The 17,551-nt window shown below is 44.2% G+C and overlaps 2 protein-coding genes across 2 annotated transcripts in view; both read left to right on the forward strand.

Annotated features, from left to right (window-relative positions):
* LOC306960565 (protein NLRC3-like) overlaps window positions 1–17,551 on the forward strand; it is a gene marked incomplete at both ends in the record, with an annotated part of 303,489 nt that overhangs the window by 37,245 nt on the left and 248,693 nt on the right. The gene's annotated exons all lie outside the window — the stretch shown is intronic.
* The window catches only part of LOC306960416 (protein NLRC3-like), a gene marked incomplete at its 3' end in the record, with an annotated part of 232,902 nt that continues 225,361 nt past the window's right edge, over window positions 10,011–17,551 (forward strand). Inside the window, exon 1 of the mRNA XM_079552848.1 lies at window positions 10,011–10,112. Coding sequence (XP_079408974.1) covers window positions 10,045–10,112 — 68 coding nt within the window. The 5' untranslated portion in view covers window positions 10,011–10,044. The remainder of the gene's footprint in view (window positions 10,113–17,551) is intronic.

Genomic DNA, 17,551 nt, shown 5'->3' on the forward strand with positions numbered 1-17,551 from the left:
TTCCTGAGAAAATGAAAAGAGCGAAAATTGTACCTATACACAAAAGTGGAGACAAGCATGACTTTTCAAACTACAGACCAGTGTCTTTATTGCCACAATTTTCAAAAATTTTAGAAAAAGTGTTTGCAGCCAGAATGCACAAATTCATAAAAACAGAGAATATTCTAGTCAATGGTCAGTATGGATTCAGGAAAAATCACTCCACAGCAACGGCTATAATGGAATTAACTGAAAAAATAGCAAGAGAAATAAACAGTAAAAGCTATTGTCTAGGTATTTTCATTGACTTACAAAAGGCATTTGATGTAATTAATCACTCAAGACTACTTTGGAAACTAGAAAAATATGGAATCAGAGGTATCGCTCATAAATGGATCACAAGTTACTTAGAAAATAGAAAGCAATATGTACAGATAAATGATACAGCATCAGACCTGCGTGACATCAACTGCGGGGTTCCCCAAGGCTCGATACTAGGGCCATTGCTGTTCATATTATACATGAATGACTTTGTAAAAGCATCGGACAAACTGCAGAGTATTTTATTTGCCGATGATACAACATTATTTTACTCAGGGAAAGATATACAGGAGATAGCAGAAGTAGTAAATGAAGAACTCAAAAAAAAAAAATATTGGTTTGATCTAAATAAAGTGTCTCTCAATGTTAAAAAAACAAACTTCATAATATTCAATGACAAAAGAAAGACAGTTGATGTATCAATAGATATTGAAGGTATGGAAATTCAAAGGGTTCAAGAAATGACATTTTTAGGAGTCATCATTGATGAAGACCTCAAGTGGAAGTCACATATAAACTACACAAGAGGAAAAATAGCAAAATCCATTGCGGTGTTACATGAAGTCAAATACTCTACTTTAATACTTTAATACTCAAATACTTTATACAACACAATGATTATACCATATTTAACTTACTGTGTGGAAATTTGGGGCTCAACCTGTAAAACTTATATACAGCCGTTGTTCATTCTACAAAAAACGGGCTCTGAAAACAATACATAATGTTAGATATAGAAATCCATCGAATCCACTCTTTATTAAATGTAAGTTACTAAAATTTGAGGATATAGTAGACTATAAAATCCTCCAGGTTTTGTATAAAGCAAATAGAAAAATATTGCCAGTGAACATCCCAGAAATGTTTGAGAAAAGAGAAAGTCACTGCAATCTGAAAGGAACAGACATCTTTAATAAACCCAGGTTCAACTCTAAAGCAATGGAACGAACTGTTACAGTGACAGGAATCAGTTTATGGAATAAACTCCAGAAAGAAGTGAAGTCAGAAACTCTCCTGGAGTTTAAAATACACATAAAGCTACAATGTTAAAAACGTATGAAGTACTTGGACATGAATAATGTGGGATATTTGATTTGAACAAACATGAATACGAAGGTTTGTTTCTTTTTGACCATTTGTAAACATTCAAGAATACGAAGGTTCTGCATTTTATACACTGCCCACAATAACTTAGGGCACACTCAAAAAACACAATGTAACTCCAAGTCAATCACATTTCTGGGATATCAGACTGTCCAGTTAGGAAGCCACGTTTATTGTGAATCGATTTCACTTGGAGTTGTGGAAATGAAACAGACAACAGGTGGAAATGAGAGGCAATTAGCAAGATCACTCCAAAAGAGGAATGGTTTTGCAGGGGGTGACCACAGACCATTTCCCTGTCTTCATCCTTTGTACCGTGATTTTGGAACACTTTTGCATCTGTCCAATGTTCTCACCACTAGAGGTATCATGAGGAGCATCTACAACCCACAGAAGTTGTTCAGGGAGTGATGCTCATCCAAAATGGCACGTCCATTCGTGCTGTGGCAAGAAGGTTTGCTGTGTCTCCCAGCGCAGTGTCCAGAGCATGGAGGAGATACCAGGAGACAGGCCAGTACACCAGGAGACCTGGGGGGGGCCGACCGAGGTCAACAACCCAGCAGCAGGACCGCTATCTGCTCATTTGTGCACGGAGAAACAGGAGAAGCACTGCCCGAGCCCTACAAAATGACCTCCAGAGGGCCACAAATGTGCATGTTGGTCCTCAAACGGTCAGAAACCGACTCCATGAGGGTGGTATGAGGGCGTTGGGCCGGTGCTTACTGCCCAACACCGTGCAGCACGATTGGCATTTGCCCGAGAACACAGCGATTGGCAGATTGGCCAGTGGTGCCCTGTGCTCTTCACGGATGAGAGCAGGTTCACCCTGAGCACATGTGACAGACGTGACAGAGTCTGGAGACGCCCTGGAGAACGTTCTGCTGCTGCAACATCATCCAGCATGACCGGTTTGGTGGTGGGTCAGTGATGGTCTGGGGAGGCATTTCATTGGAGGGCCGCACAGCCCTCCATGTGCGAGCCAGAGGTTCCCTGACTGGCATTGGGTACCGGGATGAGATCCTCAGACCTATTGTAAGACCATATGCTGGTGCTGTGGGCCCTGGGTTCCTTCTGATGCATGATAATGCCAGGCCACATGTGGCAAGAGTGTGTCAGCAGGTCCTGCATGATGAAGGTATTGATGTTATGGACTGGCCTGCCCGTTCCCCAGACTTAGATCCAATAGAGCACATCTGGGACATCATGTCTCGGTCCATCCATCAACGCCACGTCGCACCACAGACTGTCCAAGAGCTGACTGATGCTCTAATCCAGGTCTGGGAGGAGATCCCTCAGGAGGACATCCGTGGTCTCATCAGGAGCATGCCTAGGCGTTGTAGGGAGTGCATTCAGGCACATGGAGGCCACACACACTACTGAGGATGATACAGACTCGTTTTGAGGAATTTCTACAGAATTTAGATCAACCAGTGACCTGATTTGTCACTTTGATTTTGACTATAATTTTGGATCTAGACCTCCAGGGGCTGACAATTTTATTTCCATTAATCATTCTTATGTTATTTTGTTCTCAACACATTGCCCTACACTATGAATAAAGATTTTCATCCGAAAAATCGAATTGATTGACATCTAGGATGTGTTTTTTGTGTGTGCCCTAAGTTTTTGTGAGCAGTGTATATTGAAAAACTGAATATAAAATACAAAAACATCTGTAAATATATACATAAGACTGTAAATATATGAATGTAGACATATATACATACCATTTTCCAAAGGACAACAGTGTGAAGTGTAAAGTGTGAAGTAACAAAAGGGGCAGATATTATAAGACTTGTTCTTCTCCTCTGCTCCGTTTCATTCATACTGTGTTGGCTTGGCGGTTTTATTGTGATTGCATAACATCACTTTTGAATGAAATAAATAAATAAAATGAAAATGAAAAATGAAAGCAAAACCAAGTTAGAAACAAATAAAGCAAATGTTTGTTAAGAAACCAAAATAAATACAGCATCTGTTGTAAAGAGCCACTGTCCATGGTACTTGTTCACATTACCTGATAATATACAGTGGGAACCAGATGTTTACATACACTATATGAAAAGACACATTTGTAGGCCGCCTTGTGTGCCTATGCCTTTTCCGCTCTGCCAAAACGTTTAATCTGGACTGAGATCAGGACTTTGTGATGATCAAAACATGGACTTTGTTTTCCTGAAGCCGCTTTGTAACAGTTTGGCTTTAGGTCATTGTTCATTTTCAGACCCATCTGCCCCGAGCTTTAACTTCCTGCTCTGGAGATGTTGCTCCAATATTTCCACATAGAGTTCTTTCTCCATGATGTCGTCTATTTAGTGAAGTGCACCAGCCCCTCCCACAAAACAGCCCCACAGCATGATACAGCATTGATCTTCACATTTCAGACACAGCACGTTCATCTCTGTGACACAGAACCCGCCTTCTTTCTGATCTGTGTGATGATTGGACATTTATATCACTGTTTTAACCAATGAACCTGAACCTTCAAGAGTCTGGAAATCACACCCAAGGAGGAACCAGACCTGAGCTTCAGAGGAGCATCATCATCTGGACTTTAAACGGTTTAAAGGTGTATGAATCTTAATGTAATATTCTAATGCACCTAAGAAAAGTAAAATATATGTGTTTGCTTTAAATAAAAGAATGTTATGAAGGTTTTGTAAGTAAAGATACCTGATCTATCACTCATTGACTTTTCTCTTTTTATTGATGCAGCGTCACCTGAGGCGGAGCTGCTCTTTGCCTCTGGTCCGACAGGTTCAACACGTCTTTACAGATCCACGAACGGGACGGACCCAGAGGAGAGAGGAGCCCCACAGCTCCAGGCAAAGAGAGACGTCCACTTCATTATCCTGGTTATCCCATATGATTACTGTACTGGAGTCACTTTAAGAGGAATCAACTCGCCACATTCCACCGTGAGTACAGAGAAAACCTTTTATTCAGGAAGAATGTGTCTCAAACAGTTACTTAGTGCTCAAGTGGTTTCTATATTTTAGACAAAGCCACTTTAAATGTTTGCTTCTAGCTGTGGTTTATGTTTCCCATGACTTTGTTGATTTGAGACGCTTCACCGTGACCTCGTGCTGAGTCTCCAGTCTCTGCCGTTCCGACTGTCACCTCAGATAAACCTGAATAAAACCATAAACTCTGATGGTTTTACGGCCGTGTTTGTTGTAAAGATATTGGACTGTGATCCTCCAGAGTGGATGAAGGGTCATTATCTAGACACTACAGTTTAATGTTTGATACATTTACAACATAGAAGCAAAACAGCAGCAGCAGAAACAGGCCTGGACGACTGAGAGCCTGTAGTTTAACACTGATTTGGAGCAGATCAGAATGTGTCTTTGAACTTTTCTGAGCTGCTTTTGTTACTGGGCCGATCCACATGATTTTAACTTACATTATAACCGACGATAGATTGTATTAAAGAGGTTCGAACTACATTTCCCATAAGCCCCAGGACAGATGACGCGGCGCCTTTCCCAGCGCTGTAGCCATGTTAATGCTGACACGGAGGAGAAGGCTTCATAACAAAGGTATGAATGTTATTATCAATTTTATGGACAAGGAGGTGGTTTTGTGACAGCTTAAATCTGAGTAAAGATTCCAAGTGTGACAGTGTCAATGACCCTGGGACTCTGACCCCGGTATTCTGACCCTGATACTCTGACCCTGGGACTCTGACCATGATACTCTGACCATGCTACTCTGACCCTGATGCTCTGACCCTGGTACTCTGAACCTGGTTCTCTGACCCTGGTACTCTGACCCTGGTACTCTGACCATGATATTCTGACCCTGGTACTCTGACTCTGGCAATCTGACCCTGGTACTCTGACCCTGGGACTGACCCTGGTACTCTGACCCTGATACTCTGACCCTGGTACTCTGACCCTGGTACTCTACACTAGGACTCTCTACATCTGGGTGTTTTTCTTTTTTACAGCTTAAATCTGAGTTACTTTGTCAGGGGACTGAGTTTAAATTGTCAATTTGGTCCCACCCAGTTCTCAGACGAGTGTTCCTTTTACACCACATTTTCATCGCAACATCGGTGTCCCACAGTGATTCTATCTAATGAAACCTTTATAAACAAATCCTTAATTTTACCCCTTTTTCAACCCAAAAAAGTGGTGTGACATGATGTTCCATTCAGTTTATCATTAGCTGGATGCCCAAATGTAAATTTTTGTGCAAATACATCCAGGCTTCCCACTGGCCAACAGAGAGAGAGAGAAGGGATATGTCTTTTAACGTGTATCTAATTATAATTTTGAATCGCTTTCTGCCTCTTGGCCAGGACTCCCTTGAAAAAGAGGTTTTTAATCTTAATGGGACGCTCCTGGTTAAATAAAGGCAAAAAAAAAAAAAGCCACATAAAGGCTGTCATTTCTAACGGCTTCCTGCTTTTGACAAGGAAAATTAGTTTCTGATTGGCTCAGGATTTGACTAGGTCTTGACCGATGGTGATCCGGAGTCGCCTGCCTCTGGGAATTTGCTTAAAAATGACTTTTGTCCCAAACCGTCCCCGATTGCTTCTTTACCGTGATCGGAGTGCTTCTCGGCTCACGTTTCGTTCTGCGACGGCGGCAACTTTGACGAAAAATAGTCGTTGCTCTAAAAATGGTCAAGGGGCCTCGAGTGTCGAGCTATTCCTCCCGGTCCTTCCCGGGTCTGTGGATGAGTTTGATGCACTTCAGAGACCTCTTTGGGGGGAGGTCTCTGGGCCTGGAGTTGTGTGCTCAAAGCTTGACCCTGGTGTCACTGAGGGCGATGCCTATTCACTCAGAGACTACAGGGTCATAGGCAGTGCACCCCGTGTCGATGGAAACATCATGTGCTGAATGTACAAAAAACATATTTTTTGTAATTGACAAATGGGAACAGCCATTTCTCCATTCTGTGGGTGCCAAATGTCAATTTTTAAATTTCGGGAAATTCCCTTGGTCAACAATCGGACACACCAGTTACCAATATATGGAGATTTCAGTGCACCCTGGAGTCAATGATGCTAAAACTTGTTTATTGACTAATGTAAATATCAAGTTTAGAATTAAAACAGATCATAAACAAATTGATGAACTCCCTGGGCATTGCTTTGACCTAAATCAACACTATATTTTAGGTTGTCTAGTCCATACACGTGCAGAATGAGAGCCTTCCTCATGGTCTAGTGGTCATGGCTGTGGGCTTTGGTACGGGAGGTCCTGAGTTCAAGTCCCACAATAAGATCATTCTCAACACTGGCCCAAAGAAAAGCTATTACATTACATTGATCCTTTAAAGCCCACATCATGAAGGTACACACTGGAAGCTTTATACATACCCATGAACCTGTCCATGGTACTTCATTTGTGACAATTTCTGTGTTGAATATGAGGAAAATATTTGTTTTGCCATTGACAAATGTCACACTTAGAAAATATCCCTCTCAGGGAGTTTGTTTGTTTGTAAACGTTATTGTCCTCATAGGGAAATGAGTAAAGAAAACACTGTGCTGTCATATGGTACGTAGCTTTTTGACACTGTTGACCCCAATCAACCCAATCGACTACAGTTGACCTCAGTTAACCTCTGTTGACCTCAGTCAATCTCAATCAACTGTAATTGACCTCAGTCTTCCTATTTCGACCTCGATTTCCCTCATGTTACCTTTTTTTACCTCAGTCAACCTCAATCAACCTCAATCGACTGTAATCTCAGTTGTCCTCTGACCTCGTTTGACTTCTATTTGCCTCAGTTGATCTCATTTGAGTTCAGTTGACTTCATTTGACCTCAATCTACCGAAATTCACATCATTGTCATTTAGTGACACGATCACACTTAGAGTCAAGAGTCCCAGGGTCAGAGTCCCATGGTCAGAGTCCCAAGGTTAGAGTCCCATGGTCAGTGTACCAGGGTCACTGACACCAAGGACACTTACTGACACTGTTACACTTAGAAAATTGACTTAGATTCAAGCTGTCAAAAATATATCAAGGTGTTGGAGTCCCATGTTGAGAGTTCCAGGGTCAGAGTATCAGGGTCTGTTACGACCCAGCTCAGCTAAGGGGAAGGGGAAGTAACAAAACCAAGATGTGAAATGGTAAAACTAAAGTTATAATTTATTTAAAAAGGAATGCAAAGGTGAATCGAACAAAGGTTTCAAAAAGGGTTCCAAAACAAAGCTCAAACTAATAAGCAAACGAAGTACAAAAACAAAACCAGTCTAACTAAGTCTTAAGGACTAGACTACGAGTGTCAACAACACATTCAAAAGACACAGAGCAAAGTGGCTGCTGTTCACATCAAATCCCAGCTGCCCTGAATGGCATGTTGGCAGGTCCTTTAGGGGTGTGGCCGTTCAGGTGGGAGCCCAGGGTTGGCCTGACTCTGGGGCGGCGCACCAATCACAGGCCACGGAAGCAGTAGGACCATTATCCACTCAGGAACCAGGCTCAGAGACAGTCCACCAATGGCTGTCGAGGACTTCCACAGTCAATTTTAAATACAAACAAAGGGTTCAGCACACAAGATGACACCACAAAAGGGGTATGGCCAAAATGGAGGAGCTGGTGGCCTAGGGCCGTAACAGGGTCACTGACACTAAGGACACTTACTGACACTGTCACACTTAGACAATTTGATAAGATTTAAGAGTCCCATGGTCAGAGTATCAGGGTCACTGACAGGAAGGACACAGATGAACTTAGAAAATTAACTAAGATTTCAGCTGTCAAAAATATACCCAGGCGTTTGAGTCCCCTGGTCAGAGTACCAGGGTCACTGACACTGAGGACACTTAGTGGCACTGTTACACTTAGAAACTGTAGTAAGATTTAAGCGGTCAAAAAAACACCCAGGTGCCAAGAGTCCCAGGGTCAGAGTATCAGGGTCACTGACACTAAGGACACTGTTACACATAGAAAATTAACTAACATTTCAGCCGCCAAAAATATACCCAGGCATTGGAGTCCAATGGTCAGAGTACCAGGGTCGGAGTATCAGGGTCACTGACACTGAGGACACTTACTGACAATGTCACACTTAGAAAATTTGATAAGATTTAAGTTGTCCAAAATATACCCAGGTGTTGGAGTCCCATGGTCAGAGTACCAGGGTCAGAGTACCAGGGTCACTGACACTGTCACACTTAAAAAATTTACTCAGATTTAATTTGTCAAAAAAAACACCCAAGTGTCAAGAGTTCCAGGGTCAGAGTATCAGGGACACTGACACTGAGGACACTGATGACACTGTCACACTTAGAAAATGTACTAAAATTAAAGTTGTCAAAAAAAAAACACAGGTGTGAAGTTTACCATGGGCAGACTATCAGGGTTACTGACACTAAGGACACTTACTGACACTGTCACACTTAGACAATATGATAAGATTTAAGAGTCCCATGGTTGGAGTATCAGGGTCACTGGCAGGAAGGACACTGTTACACATAGAAAATTAACTAACATTTCAGCCGTCAAAAACATACCCAGGCGTTGGAGTCCCATGGTCAGAGTTGGAGTCCCATGGTCAGAGTACCAGGGTCAGAGTATCAGGGTCACTGACACTGAGGACACTTACTGACACTGTTGCACTTAAAAAATGTACTAAAATTAAAGTTGTAAAAAAAAAACAGGTGTCAAGAGTGCCAAGGTCAGAGTACCAGGGTATATGACACTAAGGACACTTACTGACACTGTCACACTTAGACAATTTGATAAGATTTAAGAGTCCCATGGTCAGAGTATCAGGGTCACTAGCAGAAAGGACACTGTTACGCCAGTGATACACTGCACGCGCCTTTCATAGCCGAGCGCCCTGAGCGGCCGAGCTCTCTCGCGCAGAGTGCGTACATGTACACTGCAGGTGAGCGCTGAAAAGCGCCAAAAATATACCCAGGCATTGGAGTCCCATTGTCAGAGTACCAGGGTCACTGACGCTAAGGACAATTTTAAATGTAAAATAACTTGGAAGATCGAGACTGAAGGAGTTTGTCTGTTTCCTCGTGTTGTGTGTGGATCGACCAATCACAGAGCTTGTCTTCTCCAGCTCTTTGACGTGAAGTCACATTTCTGTTTCCGCCCCTTCAGCTCCTGCCAGCTCACTGATTGGCCGCCAGGACGACCATAAACCAGGCTTTTGTGTCTTGTGTTTGGAGCCGAGTGGAAACAGCACAGGTTTAGTGTCTCAAAGGTCGAGGGTCAAACTCAGTCAGCTGTGTCTGATTTTCTTCAGGAACTGTAGCAGTAAAGTCAAATACAAACAACACAAACTCTGCTTCAACTTCTATTCAAAATACTGGAACTCGAACTCACAACGCTGAGGATGGAGTAATATTGTGCATTGTCACGTAAATCTACGTAGCCAGTGTTGATGGGGTTAGTTTTGGATGCACTTTGTGCCGATGAGCAGAACCTCGGTGTTATCACTGTTGAGCTTGAGGATGTTGTGGGAGAACCAGGATTTGATTTCATCATTGATTTGTCATTAGTCATTGTTATGTTGTTAATAAAATGTATCAATAGATGGTTTGGAATACGGGCGTAAACTCTTATTATTCCCAGTTAGATTCGTCATAGATACAACAAAGTGTTATGTTTATTTGTCTCTTAGATCTTTCTGAAGCTTCAGTCGTCTCAGCTGGACACATAATGGAGGAGACAGAGCACAGAGAGGACGGAGCCCCTCACTCTAAAACCACTGACCCCAAAGCTCAGAGGTGAGATCCACCACTGTCCAACACGTCACAGACTGACATCGTCTTATAACAATCGTAAAGTCAATTCATCCAACAGGAAACAGAAACAACTTTCACCAAGTCCCAAGTCTTGTGTCTATGATCCATCATCACCAAAGGACTTCTGTGATGCTCTATATTGACAAAGTATTCAGACGCCTTCCACTCACATTTGAACTTTAGTGAGATCCCATTCTTCATTCATAGGGTTTAATATGACGCTGGTCCACCCTGTGCAGCTAAAGCATCTTCAACTCTTCCCACCGTGATGTTGGACGAGAAGTCTCTGCTCTAATAAGGTCAGGACTCTGTGCAGGACAATCCAGTTCATTCATGTCTTTATGGGCCTGGCTTTGTGCAGTGGTGAACAATCACGTTCAAACTGGAGGGACCATCCCCCAACTGTTCCACAAAGATAGGAATATGGAACTGTCCAAAACCTCTGAAGTAGAGTTCCTTTAACTGGAACAAAGAGGCCAGCTCCTGAAGAACAACCCCACACCATAATCCCCCCCTCCAAACTCTACACTTAGCACAATGCAGTCAGTTCTCCTGGCAGTCTCCAAACCCAGATGGTCCATCAGAGCCAGGTGGAGAAGTGTGATGGGTCAGAGAACATCTCCTCTGCTCTCGAGTCCACCACTGCATCAGAAGCTTTGCACTTGGTGATGAAAGGCTCTGATGCAGCTGCTCGGCCTGCTGCATCAGGCCGAGCAGCTGCCTGATGCAGAGTCATCCACGTTACACTGGATGACTCTGCGTTGTGTTATTTAGTAACGGTCAGGAGACGGGGTTGTTTCACAAGGGTTCTTTATCTGTGCAACAGACAAAAACGGCTGGTCAGCCTTGAACCTGGAACACCAACACTCATAGCAGCTCGGCTGCGCATTGACAGAATGGTAAAATAAATACAATAAATGTAAAAATAAATAAATGTACCTGTGCAACAGACAAAAACGGCTGGTCAGCCTTGAACCTGGAACACCAACACTCATAGCAGCTAGTGGGGGGGGTACATGTTATAAACCGTTAGTGGTGGTTTAACAAATAATCAAATAAAAATGTAGAAATTATATAACTAAAACATGTCCTTAATAATTCTACAATCATACGACATTTATACAAATGATAATTAAATGTAGAAATAAAACTTAAACAGACACCCCAACAACCGTGACCTTACCTCGGCTGCGCATTGACAGAATGGTGCCGGGCTCACGCCGTCCCCACTATTTATAGAGTTTGCCGCCACTAGAGGGCGCTGCCCCACGATTAACACCAGTATCAAGTGGAATACAATAATTATACTGTTACATTCCCCTCTGCTGAATTCCACTTGACCCATAACAAAAAAACAAAATAGACCAGCACTGCACAGGGTACAAAAAAACAAAAAAACAAACAGCGTGTAAAATCCATACTTATGTGTACAGGGAACATATAAAGCACTCTAGTTCCCAACCGTACTAGCGAGGTTATGTTGAGCACCTGACACAGCTACAAAACCCAGCGAAAAACTATCCCCGAGGGATCAGTGTGAGACCGGAATGGCCAAAACCCATCTACACACATAGGGTAAATAGAATATGCCCACTTACATATTCTGTAAATGTAACTGCAGGTACACCTCAAAGTACATAAAACAAAAATCACGCTTGTACAACAAACAGTACAAACTCAAAATGGCAACATCACCAAAATGTTGCAAAACTCTCCCCAAAAAAATGGGTACTGAAAACTACTAAAGTCCCGAAAAAAAAATTACAGGACTGAAACAGATTTTTGGTGCATCATCTGAATAAGTCGAGTCACTGGTCTCAGTAAACGTCCAGCTCTAGATCTATGGTCAGTTACTGCGTTAGCTGAAGTCACAGTGGGGACAATAGGCATGTTAGAGTCAGGGGTCACAGTAGTCTCTGGGTCAGGGTGTGGGACAGGGGTTTGTGCGAGGCTAGAGTCCACAGAACCACTCTCTGGCTCATTCAAAGGAACATTGTCCGGGACAGCATCCTCCACATTTGTCACACTGCCCGTATTTGATGGTAACTCCGACACCCATGCTCTGGTTCTAAACTGTGCCGATTCTGAGGATGCATCAGTGACTGTAGACCTACTGAGGTCCACTGAACTCGATACGGGGGACAATATGTGTTCCTCTTGGTCATTTTGTTCGGTTTCAGGTAAGGGCAAAAAGTTCACTGGCATTATCAGATTGCGATGTACGACTTTCATCTGTCCATTTGTTGGGTTTTGAATCTTAAATGTGTGGCTCTCATCATTTTTCTCCACCACCACATAGATTTTATTCTCCCAGCGATCAGCTAGCTTTCTTTTGCCACGTTCACCTTTGTTGGCCAATAACACACGATCATCCACCTCAACAGGAGCACCGCGCACTTTCTTATTGTACAGTTCAGTGTGGCGCTGAAGTTGTTTTGTTGCTGTCGACTGTGCTACTGCCATAGCCTCTCTCATGTTTTGACGCAAGGATTCAACATAGCAGTCATAGTCCACAACCTCCGGATCCTTGAGCACAGAGCCAAACATAACGTCCACTGGAAGGCGCGGAACTCTCCCAAACATGAGCAGGAATGGGGCATAACCTGTTGTCTCGTGTATAGTACAGTTGTATGCAAACGTCAGTGATTTTAGAGCTTGGGGCCAACGATGTTTTGCTCTTGGTGGAAGTGCTCGAATCATGTTGCCAAGGGTACGGTTCATTCTTTCACACGAGCCGTTACCCATTGGATGATAGGGAGTAGTGTGCGATTTTTGCACGCCTGCAGCATGTAGTAATTCCGCTATCAGAGCACTCTCGAAATTGGCTCCCTGATCAGAATGCAAACGTTTTGGAAATCCATAGACACTGAAGTAGTTGTTCCACAGCTGATGGGCGACTGCTTTGGCTGACTGGTTAGGACACAAGAAGGCGTGCGCCATTTTAGTGAAATGGTCTGTTGCAACAAGCACATCAAGGGACCTATTAGCAGAATCTTCAGCTGTCCAGAAATCAATACTGACAAGTTCAAGGGGCTCAGAGGTTCTAATATTTTCTAAAGGCGCTCTGGCTTCAGGCTCAGGGGTTTTGCTTACTACACAGCGCCTGCAGTGTTTAACATAGTCCATAACATCCCGAGAGAGCCCTAGCCAGTGAAACCTCTGTCTTGTTAAGTACAAAGTCCTTTGCTGCCCCTGGTGGCCAGCCTCATCATGAACACCTTTTAGCACTTTGTGGCGTAATGAGAGGGGGACAACAAACAGGTATGTTTTTCTTTTATTGACTGGATCCTTTGTCACACGGTAAAGTACTCCATCTCTCATAGTTAGTTTCTCCCAGTCCCGCAATATTTTGTTTGCACCAGCAGATTCCTTTGCACGTTCCCTCCTTGATGGTCTCCTTCCTCTTTCCACATAGAAAATGACTTTGCTCAGATCTGTATCATTTCTCTGTTTGTCCTTTAATTCATTGTGGGAGAGAACCTGAGAGTCAATTTGTGGGGGCAACAGGACTGACTGCGTGAACTGGGGCAGGAGCAACGCGTGTGGGCACAAGTCTGAATCGCGGCTGTTAAGTTCATTAAGCACAGCAGCGACCTCTAGCGATGATAACGAGCCAGACCTAGCAACTGCCACACCTTGAACAACAGGTTGGCCACACTCGGATGTCATGTCAGGTGGGTTAGCAGACCACCGAAAAGCATCTTGAACGCCATTAGCACCGACAGCAGCAGCCTCAGCAAGCAACTCTTTATACGGTACCCTTGTTAAACGGTGGGATGCACTGGACTGTACGAACGGCTCTCTGCTTAAGGCGTCAGCTACTACATTTCGGGGACCAGGGATGTACTTTATATCGAACTGGAAAGGCGCAAGTTTAGCAATCCACCGCTGCTCACACGCATCTAGACGAGCTTTGGACAAAATGTATGTCAATGGATTATTGTCCGTCCACACGGTAAACTTATGACCTCTCAGCCAGTGGTGGAATTTATCGCACACTGCCCACTTTAATGCGAAAAACTCCAATCTGTGCGCAGGATACTTTGACTGGGCGTAAGTCAGGGATTTACTTGCGAATGCGATTGGCCTTGCTGTTGTACCACCAGGAGGAACTTGCGACAAGACAGCACCTAAACCATCTGTGGAGGCGTCAACTGAGAGCAAAAAGTGGTCGTTAAAGTTTGGATGTGCCAGAACGACTTGGTCTAATAAGGCCTGTTTCAGTTTGTGAAAAGCCAGCTTACATTCATCAGTCCAGTCGTCAGTTTTTAACTTTTTTAGTCTGGTGGCGTTTTCTACCAGCTCCACGTGGACCTTTGGACCCTGACGTGAGTCGGAACAGCGGCTTGGCTATGGCTGAACAATTCTCAATAAACTGCTGGTAATATACAACCATACCAAGAAAGGAGCGGACTTTACGCTGTGAGGGGACTGAAGTGCCATCCTCCATAAGGTCTGACTCTTTTAAGGAGGTTATGGCAGCAACTTTATCATGGTCAGACTGGATACCATTGGCACTAATGATATGACCAAGGAACTTAACTGAGCGTCGCAGGAAGTTGCATTTCTTTGGTGCGAGTTTAAGGTTGTGGCACTGGAGCCTATCAAACACCATTTGCAAACGTTCGAGGGCCAGATCTTCATTTGGGGCGAACACTAAAACATCATCCAGATAGCATAAAAGACTCATAAAGTTCTGGTCGCCAAAGATGCTTAACATCATCCTCATGAACGTTGCCGGACTATTGCAAAGGCCCTGCGGCATCCTATTGTACTCGTACAATCCGAATGGTGATGAAAAAGCCGTATATTTCTTGTCCTCCTCATGCACTTCCACATTGTAGTATCCTGAGGTCAAGTCCATAGTTGAGAAGAAAACATTACCACCTAGAGCAGCTAGGGCGTCGGCGGGGTGAGGGAGCGGATGCGCATCCTTTACTGTGCGCGCATTGAGCCAGCGGAAATCATTGCATATTCTCAAGTCTCCTGATCTCTTTGAGACTAGCACGAGGGGTGACGCGAATTCACTGCTGGACTTTCTTATAATCTCACGCTCCTCCATTTCATCCAAGGCCTGTCTTAGTTTTTCATACTGCGTTGGTGGTATGCGCCTGCATGGGAGCCGAAAAGGCTTTTCATCTAGGACTCTGATACGGTGCAGATAACCAGTAGCCTTGCCACAGTCTAGTTTGTCTCTGGAGAAAATTGACTCGTACTCCACAATGAGCTCAGCAAGCTTAGCTTTGTACTCAGGGGAAACTTGACATGACTCAACATCAATGTCTGACAGACCCAGCTCACTAAACTTAGACTGGAGAGAACTAGAGTCAGGACACGGCGACTTAAATTGGGGACAGTCCGGTAAAGTGGAGGTATCTGAAACAAGACTGGGCACATTTGATCTAGCACTTTGAATCTGTACCTGTTGCTGAACAGACTGAGCACCAAACTTCTCCACTGATTCACACAAAGAGACATCAGCTATCTTAGCATTACGTTTGAGAGTGACATATTTGTGGGACGGGTTTATTACTTTGAGAGGCAGCCAGCCATCAGCTCTTAAAAGTGCAACAGCTCTACCGACTATGACTGTTCTCGGACTGGATTTAGCACTTGTTGGCTCAACAATAACTTCACTACCAGCCAACTGTTTGTCCACGTACTGCAGCTTTGCCCACACTAGGTGCTCTGTCATAGGCTCCAGAGTAACAGCTTTCCTGAGTTTGAGTGTTCCGATCACATCCGAGACATCCTCAGTTTCCACTCCTGCCATTAAACTCAACAGTCTCCGTTCTGCATCACTCCCGCAGGTGAGCTCTGAAGGGCATTGGCTCTGGAAATCCCTTTTTAGTCTACTGATCACGTACCGTAACAGGTTACTGCCAACAATCAGATCTTCGCTCTGGCCATTGACAACAAGAGTCGGGACAATTACACTGCAGCCATAGATTTCCATTGTGAGATCACACACACCCACAGGTAGAGTTCTGGACCCGCCACATCCAATTAATACAGCGTCCGTTTCACCAAGGGTGGGGTCTATAACACCTTGCTGCAACAACTGAGGGACTAGACTAGCACTTAGAGTACAGGCCATCGAACCGCTGTCTAGTAAAGCAGAGACTTTTACTTTCCCGCTCAGTGTTACATTCTCATAGAATAGTTGATCATGCTGCTGAAGTCTCTGAACATTTTGAACTACGGGTGTGCGTCCCATTTCTCTTTCTTTGCAAATACTTTGATAGATAAACTCCTCTTCATCACTCACATTAACATTAGGGGAATCATTTTTAGGCCTAACACTTGCCCCTCCCACATGCAGGCCAGCTAGTTTTCCTGCTGCTGCGCTGTGGACTTAACAACACTGGGCTTACTGACAGCATTTGGGCACTCCGCGCGTGTGTGGTCAGGTGCAAAACAGGTGAAGCACAGACGTTCGGACCTGCAGTGATACTGAGTAGTGTGGCCATTATCACTGCACACGGCACAGGGCGCTAGGGGCTTGACTTTGGAGGGCTGGCCGCGTGCATTGTACTTACTGACATATCTGGGCTGCTGTGATTGTTGAGCAAGTACACGTTCGAGCAGGGCAAGTACTCTGTCCAGGCGGTCAGGTGAACCCTCTGCCTGCTGTGCAGACGGCGGCGACGCAACAGCAGCTTGTGATGGTTTTGCATTAGTGGGATTCGCACTCTGGGCAGGAGCAGCAACCTCCTGGCGCTGCGAACACAAGACAGTGTTTATTTTCTGCTTACATGCCTGCTTATGGTCTCTGCAGTGCTCAACCAACTTGTCATGAATATCAGCGACAGTCCATTCTTGCAGTGGTCTGCACTTGAAAATGAGTGACAGTTCAGTATCAGGACAGTTCTGAATGAACATGGCAGCCAAATCACGTGATAGATAGTCAAAAGTTTTATTTTGTCTTTTCAAAGAGTCCTCAGTCACCTCTAGGGCTCTGTTTAGTCTTAGCCAGTAGTCAAGGGGTTGTTCACCAGAGTGGGGTTTTGTCGCATAAAAGTCAGCTAATGGTAAACTAGAGGTCAGTGTGTCACTGAAGTGCTGCTTTAACATCTCAAAAATGGGCTCTGGGCCGTCAGTCAGGGTCAACACGCGCTTACTACGTATGCCCACTTTAACCACTTCACGCGCCCTCCCCGTGAGCTTCAACAGCACCTCATCAGCTTGATCAGACACAGGGATGCCCCTTTTCTTCATATATGACAGCATCATAACCTCCCACTCCTGAACAGAACATGTGTCATTACCATCCCCTTTAAAACTCACAGGCTCTTTAACGTCCTGGCGCACAATGACATTCAATAGGGAAGGGTCATTTAACGATGCCCCAACTGCACTAGGCGCAGTACTCAAACGTGACTCAATGCAGGATGCAATACTCTCACCAATTGAAAGCCCAA

The sequence above is a fragment of the Gobius niger genome (genome assembly GCF_951799975.1).
Source record: "Gobius niger genome assembly, chromosome: 3".
Classification (NCBI taxonomy): Eukaryota; Metazoa; Chordata; class Actinopteri; order Gobiiformes; family Gobiidae; genus Gobius; species Gobius niger.